Genomic DNA, 8,293 nt, shown 5'->3' with positions numbered 1-8,293 from the left:
CGAGCGCCTGGCAGGGCAGGCTGGCGACGCTGGGCAGAGCGTGCGCGAGTTGATGACCCCTGCAGAGCCAGCTCGTGACGCGCTACATGGCGGGTTGCGACTCTGGGGCAGGTCACAAGGGTCTGCAAGGCGAGGGCTTAGAGCCTTCACCAAGGGTCTGCAGGAGAGCTTAGCCTGCAAGCGAGCTTCAAGCTGTCAGGAGAGCTCTACATGCGAGGCTGTGCTGGCAAGCTTACCTTCGGACGAGCCTGGATCATACATGCGAGCTCTGCAGGCGAGGCTGTACAGGCGAGCTCCAGAACATGCCACGAAGAACAAGTCATAACTTTCAAACCATAAGTCGGAATTTGACGAATTATATATGAAAATCTCCTATCTCGACGAGACGGAGCTGACCAAACTGATTTGAGAGATATCAACATTTCCCCTTTTTTGTTATTTCAGACGAGGTTTTAGCAGTCTTGTTGTGAACTTCTCTGATAGAAATTAAAGATAATTTTTATTGCCTACAAACATTCTTCTGAAACATGAGTTGGAGAAAGACAGTTGTGACAACCTGAGACTGAAACTTGATTGATTTGAGCTAGAGATCGTTTCTTGATTTCTAAGGCTTCTAACCTTCGTAAGATTGTAGCCATCTTTGCTTAAAAGGTTATGTTTGACTCTAAGGGGGGTTATTGGTTGGGACAAATTGGGACCAAGTGGGAAAATTATTCTAATAGAACAATTTTACCCCTTTGGGATATTTTGAGTGGGGTAAAGTGAGATAAAGTGGGATAATGGGATAATTTGAGCATTTGATTTGACAATTCATGTGGGATAATTGATGATGTGGCACCTTATTAAAATATAATTTTATCTATTAATTACTTCTAAATTAACTTATCCAATTGGTTTAGTATATTATAATATAAATATGTCATCACAGATTTGGGTTGGGAAACCAATGAAACTATGTCATCACAGTGATCCCATGACATAGTATTTTCAAATAAACTCTCTAAAAATTCCTAAGCTTCATTGGTATTTTTCTTCATGAAATACCCTTTACACATCGATTCTAAGAAAGATTTTGAAGAATAATCCAATCTTTCATAGATGATTTGACATAATCGACACTTTTCTAGACAGTGGTGAGGATATTGGATAAGAAGATTCTTAAACCTGTCAAAATACTTCCAGAATGGCTGTCCCAGGACTATCTTAAAGTTCTGACTATTGTTTCTTAGCTTAACAGTTTTGTAGACAAGGAAAAGGTTTTTTAGAAAAATGGTGACAAATTCATCCCAAGTTGAGTTAGAATTTGTGGCAAAGCTATATAGCCATTTCTTAGCTTAGTTCTTAAGAGCAACAAGAATAATTCTGAGATTAATTACATCATTAGATAGTTATCTAATTTTAATCATAAGATAAACTTCCTCAAACTCGGAGATAAATATGTAAGCGTCTTCTGTTTTATTTCCTAAGAATTTTGGAAGCATGTTTATATAATACGGTCTAAGCTCAAAATTAGTTCTATTGACATCGGGTAGCTTAATACAAGATAAGATTGTATTCCTAGTTGGGTGACACATAGCTTGAAGAATGGGTGGATTAGCCATTTGAAAAGATGGTTCAACACGAATTAAATGATTGGTATTATCCCTGACCCAAATTTACATATACCAAAATAAATTCTTTTTATAAATTTGTTTAACTAAAAAATTTCTAAGAAAAAGAAAAGTTAGGGTTTTTAAGGAAAAAGAAAAAAACTAAAAGATCTAAAAGATAATGAGAAGAAGGAGAAGGGAAACAACTAACTAAGACAAATCAAAAGCAATCACATTGTGTCAATCACTTTAAATTCTAGGGTTAAGCCTAAACTCAACTAGATGAGCTCTTAACCAAAAACTCCTTTAGTGAAAAGATTAAAGTTTACTCAGCTAGTTAGCCAGATAATGATAGTACTAAAGGAAGATTAAAGATCAATTAAATACATTGTTACTTGCGGAGCGCGTTACGTAACCCTTAAACCTTACCTTAGACACCAACGGATTCAAGTAAACTTAAACTTGTTTATTTAAGGATTTCTTGCTCCTTAATGAGCTTGAGTCCTTAGGTACCAACGTCTAATGAGTTTTAAAAGGCTTGAGTTTGTGTAGTGAGAAATTAACTATTTGTGAGCTAAGGAAAGGGTGATGAGATCCCTCACCTTATCTTGATTAGGGGTTTTTGCCCTTAAGAATATTTTCAAGTGCATGTCAAATCAAGATGCTCAAATCACTTGGATGAATTCCCACTAACTATATACAATGTAACCCTAAGAATTAAAAGCAACTACAAAAGAATGCTAAAAATAAAACCTTCTTGTTTTTTAATTAAGATTAACAATCAAACAAATGTGAGAATGAGAGTTCTTATTTGAGTTTATTATCTTATTAGTAAATGTCCAAGTGGAGGGTGAATTTTATTAGGATTGACAAAAGTAATTTTTTTAGATCCTAATTGTGAGAAACTAGCTAAAAATGATGGAATTAAAAATACTAGAAAGAAGAGTTACCAAAAGTAAATATTCAATCTTCAATCTTAAATCATTGATCTTCAAATCTTCAAAGTGGCTCCTTCACAAGAAAACACACAAATTAAAGGACCAAAATAGAGAAGTTCTAGTTATAAGCACATTCCCCGGAACGACGCCAAAAACTTAGATAGAATCCAAAGTTGCAAGCACACAACCATTAAGTTATAGTATAAAAGATTATCAAATCCCATGAGGAAGATTTTATAAGAAATATCAAAATTGGTCCTTAAGTTGTGTGTGATAATTTAGGAGTGATTAAAGTGGTTGTGGAGAGATAAATAGAGTGGATGTGATTACATATAAATAAAATAAAACTAGATTGAGAGGGGAGAAAGAATTTAGAGAAAAAGAAATAAATAAAGAAAAGTCAAAAATAAAAAGGAAAATCAAGAAAGTAAAAGATGGAGTATTCAATTAGAGATATAAGGAATCTAGAATTGAATCCACTAGCCAATTTTGCTTATAAATTATGAACTATTCTCTTTTTATCACATTCTACTTTAGATTTATTAATTGTAGACTATCAAACCACTTAAGGAAAATATAACCTATCAACTTATCATCCAAGTAAAATTAACATTCACGAAAAGAATAACAACTAGATAGTAATTCTAAATTAATAAGCATACCTATCAAACCACTCAAGATAAGTATAGATTATCAAATTCTTCTTCTACCAATTAGTTCTCTAGTTGATTATCCTAAGTATGATCATTTTAAGGACAAGAGAATAATTCATAAATTATAAAAGAAATTATACTAGTTTCATATAATTCTAGAATTCATACAAAAATTACTTTCAAATTTTAGAAAATAAAAAATATAAAAATAAAATCTATACTAGAGAGAATAAAATGAAGACAATAAAAATAATAACTAATCCCAAGAGGGTTCTAGCCTCTTGGAGAATGAAAGAAAAAGAATAAAAACTAACTCCTAAGACGGTTCTAGCCTCTTACAGAATGAGGAAAAAAAAAACAAAAACTAATTTCCAAGAGGGTTCTAGCATCTTGGAGAGTAATGCGAGAAAATAAAATCTAAACCATACAAGAAAATAAATCTATACTACAAAATACAAAAAAAAAAGGCATGAAAGTAAATCTGCTTTACAAAGTATTAAAATAAATCTGAAACAAGAGGGTTCTAGCCCCTTGAATATCTAAAACAATTACAAGAAAATAAAAGGTAAAAGAGAAAATTTACATTGCAAGAGAGTTCTATCCTCTTGAAAACAAATATTCATCTTCATCATCAAACAAAGAGAAGAAAAGAAAAATATGAAAAGATGAAAAAAATTATTAACTACAATAAAGTAATAATTTTAGAAGGTCTTCTCAATTAAGAGTAAGCTTCCTCTCCAAATGGAGTTATTACACAATTTTTCTCACTCAAACCCCTCACCCTCTACCCTATTTATAGCCTACAGCAAGAAACAAGAACAATTAGATTTTACTTGGGCTCCAAGGATTAAATCTCAGCCATAAAACAAGCTTGTTACGAACTAATTAGTCGGTCAACTGATTGGCCAATCGGTTGACCAACCGATTAGGCAATCAATTGACCAACTGATTGGAATTCTAAAGTTCTTAAAAATATAGTTAGCTCTGTCTCATCAAGATAGGAGATTTTCATATATTATATGTTAAATTTCGCCTTCTATATTGAGAGATATTGTTGTTTCTTTGTGGCTAATCATCTTGAAAATAATTTTAATTTGATTTTTATATTGAATCCTTGTTTCTTTGGCTTCTGTAGATTGCTTGGCTTGATCCTGTGCTTCAATAAAAGGTTAAAAAAAGTTAGAAATTTGAGTTCTTTTTGAGCTTTTATTTATTTATTCTTTATTAACCTGTAAATTAAGATAAAACATGTTTATTAGTGACATTTTTATTTAAACAAAATAGATAATAAGCGTATAAAAATGTAATAGAAATGTGATTATCAATTCTTCTACACACACAAGCATTATTGCACGTGCTAATGCACATGCCATAGATATTAAACATATTTATTCTAAATTTTTTATATAAAGAGTGATTATATTTTAATACCTCAAAGTTTCATTAATTTCTTAACTTTTATATCATATACCAAAGTAGTTAAGATATAATTTTATAAAAATATAATATTAAACTTATTCGAGCATGAGAGTAACTTTTCATTTACTGAAGTGTCAACTGAAACCAGTGTAGAAAATACTTTAATCCCAATGATATAAAAAATTATAAGTAGTTGTTCGGAAAGATCTACTATTTAAAATTAAAAGTATTCTTTTAAAGTGATCGTGTTTAATTTTTTTAATTGTTATATTTTGCATTGATATTTGTTTAATAATCAATTCAGAAAAGAAACTTATCATTTTATATTTTAATCTCTTATAACGTATAGCTTGATGAATACATGATTTAGAATGTTTTAGAAATAAGAAAATGATGAGTATTAATTATTGTGAATGAAATGCTATTCTCGTTTATAATTTAGAATCTTTTAGAAATAAGAGAAGAATCAAAAGAAGTGGAAAAGTTTTTCATATTCAAAATTACTAATATGTCCCTTAATCTTCTACTATGATGGGAAATGCCCTACAGTAGTTTTGGTGCCCCACTAAGATTTTAATGTAGTATAGCATAGATATACCCGCATAGCTCAGGAACAGACACTCCATACTTCATCACACAATGTTCACAGATCAGAGCCATTCTTCTGTCCGCTCAAGCAACTGGATATGTTGCGTACATTGCAATCCCACACAATCCCTCAGCATCTCCAACATCCCTCTGTATCTTACCAAACCCATTCTCACCCCAACTAGGTCCCCACGAGTTCTTCACCAACCAGTACTTAGTCCCATCTGACTCCACACCGTAGCCGACCACCGTCACAGCATGATGAACGTTATCTCCACACGGCCCATCAAACACACCCGAGCCTGCGAAAAACATAAACTCATTTCCACTCCCATCAATCCCAGCCGATACCGGTTGTCTGGAAACTGCTTTCAAAAGTGACGCTTCGTCATTCGGAGGCACGCTCTCGTAGCCTGTGATTGTTGCTGCCGGTGTTGCGGGGTTGCAGGTGTTAATGTCTGATTGGTCGTCGTAGGGGTAGTTTGATTCAGTGGTGAGGCCTCCGTTGGCGATGACAAACTCGAAGGCATTGGACATTAGGCCTCCGGAGCATCCATGATCGTTACCGTTGACATCGCAGTCGACTAGTTGTTGTTCTGACAGGGAAGTTAGCTCGCCGGTTTTGATTTGATGGATGCCTTCTATTGCTGCCACGGCGGAAAATGCCCAGCAACATCCTATTTTTTGAATCAGAGAGACATAAATTTTGGTTGATGATCTTGCTTGGATTAAGAATTTTGATTAATGGTTAATTGATGACAGATCTCGTGGATGTAGGCAAGATTGCCGAACCACGTAAAAATTGGTTGTTTGCGTTTGTGCCGTTATTGTGCTTGTGTTTGTCCTTCTCTTTCAGCGTTTGTATTTGGACCTCGGGGCAAAAATTCACAACATTTTAGTAGCACTTTTTATTTTCTGAACTCCTGAAAATATTGCTATCCAAGTGACAGATGATTATAAATTATCTATTGCTCTTGGTTTAACTGAAAGTGACTAAATTTTCCTTACATTTTGGAGCAGAAGGATAAGCCTGCAAGATTCGGAGGGCTAAAATTGCTAAAAACAAAGTTTCGAGACAAAAGTGACTGCCATAGTAAAAGATGTATCCATAATATATTTAACCCTTAATTTGATTCTTAGTATATATTTAATATAACTTAACTCATAACCGATGGTCTCATGAAGCGTTCAAGTATGCATCAAAATAGGTTAAACAAATCATTATGAATAAAAAATGAGAGAGTTGGCCAATCTTGGGGTTGATATAGTGCATATTTTTCTACGATCAATGCGTTAATTATTGTATTAGCTTTATACTACCTCTTTCTGCTAGGAGTCCAGCTATATGTCACGTGTTCTAGCCAACATCCTTCATTTTATTTTATTTTCCGACACTGTGACAACCCATGATGTAGAAGTTTTACTTGATCTTACCGCAGGTTTTTTGATCTTTGACATCAGTAACTGCTCCTTCCATTCTCCAGTCCATGCTATTAGGCACGTCTGATAAATTCGCGTACCTGAACTCACTGGTTATCATCTTGTGTTCAGGTTCGTTCTCACGCACAAAGCCAGTGTGGGAGGCCATGAACTCTTCGTTGGTTAGATCTGCAAATTTATTAACACCAAGTTTGTACTTACGGTCACCTTGTTTGTTGACGGATTCTATGTACTCGACATTCTGTTTGAAAATCTTGTATCGGATCTCCTTCTCAAAGTCGTCTTTGTATACACGTCTGTGCTCTGCCATCCACTTTTCATGCCGCACAGACATTTCTACATTGAATTTTTCTGCCAAGGCCGAAGATACCAATATCAGTAAGGCCAGAGAACGAAATTGAATGTTTGATGATGCCATGAGTGTGTTTTTTGAGTATATCTCAAAGTAGAGTTCTTGCACATTTATAGATCCCCGAGAAAATATCTGTTATCCACAGTGATCGATACATATGTGATGTAAAAAAATTCAGCATATGTTTATGAGCTACAGAGCAGCCTACGGAAAATGTGTTAATACAATATAATTGTGAGTGGAACGTTAAGGGCTGCTATTCCTTACTGAGAAGATCAAGGGAAGAGGGAAGGAGAATATTCAGTATCGAGACAAACAGAGAGAAGTATGAGTATGGGAGTTCTCTAAGGATACTCTTAGTTGAAAAGTTTGCCCAAGATTCTCATTTCGCTTTCTCATGACACTTAAGAGCTGTCCATGGGAGTACTTATACGTTTGCTAGCTTGGTGGCCACAAAAAAAGACGACTCTACTTCTGAATAATAGATGCATGATTCAGACATTCCATTTGTCAATACATACTATTTACTAAAAACTGTGTTGCATCCATGAAAAGAACCTGAATGTGGCAGGTAATCAAATGACATCCGCGAGTGTTTTCGTCGAAAGTTACCTTAGTCATTGATTTCATTAAACTTTAAGCGTTACAAATGAATTCAAACAACAAAAGAATAAAAGATTACAACTTTCTTGAAAATAAACACAAGATCCGTTCGTCGTCTCTTGCTTGCGTGGGTCTTTAGCCTGTGACGGGGATGTCGATATCCGTGGACTACCTGGCAATCAGATCAGGTCCAGAGCTTCGTCGATCCACGAGGAGATCTAGAAACAGAAGCGCTTATCTCGACAAAAGCGAGATAATTGCTCTTCTTAGAATTACCACAACGGGATAATACTAAGGATTGGATGCGGGTAATGTAGATCTGACGACTTTCGATCTTTTGTGTTGAAGAACTTGATCACTCTTCAGTTCGGCAGGGCTTCGCCAATTCTCCAAAATTCCAGATCTTGAAAAATGAGGGCCTGAGGCTTGTATTTATAGGCCCGGGGGAGTTTGGAGCGGTTAAAACCACCTAAAGGCCCAAATCTACGTTGGAGACACCCCAGGGTGTCTCCACTTGATCCGAGACACCCTAGGGTGTCTCGGTTTGGGCCGAGACACCCTTGGGTGTCTCGGCCTTGGCCGAGACACCCTAGGGGGTCTCGGCTTTGGCTGAGACACCTTAGGGTGTCTCGTTGGTCCGAGACACTCTGTTATGATGTATATGTCCGCTTCCGCTGTAAATTCTTCGTCCGAACTCGGATTTGAGTGATT

General features: G+C 35.3%; 1 protein-coding gene across 1 annotated transcript; it reads right to left on the bottom strand.

Annotated features, from left to right (window-relative positions):
* LOC109844229 (senescence-specific cysteine protease SAG39-like) lies at positions 5,170-7,045 on the bottom strand. Its single transcript, XM_020413199.1, has 2 exons — positions 6,622-7,045; positions 5,170-5,864 (listed from the first exon to the last, which is right to left on the bottom strand). Exons 1-2 carry the CDS (start codon positions 7,043-7,045, stop codon positions 5,272-5,274), a joined length of 1,017 nt encoding a protein of 338 aa, XP_020268788.1. The 3' UTR covers positions 5,170-5,271.

This window comes from Asparagus officinalis, chromosome 1 (genome assembly GCF_001876935.1).
Source record: "Asparagus officinalis chromosome 1, Aspof.V1, whole genome shotgun sequence".
In the NCBI taxonomy this organism is placed as follows: Eukaryota; Viridiplantae; Streptophyta; class Magnoliopsida; order Asparagales; family Asparagaceae; genus Asparagus; species Asparagus officinalis.
Note: the sequence above shows the minus strand (reverse complement) of the source record. Positions and strands in the feature narration are given on the sequence as shown.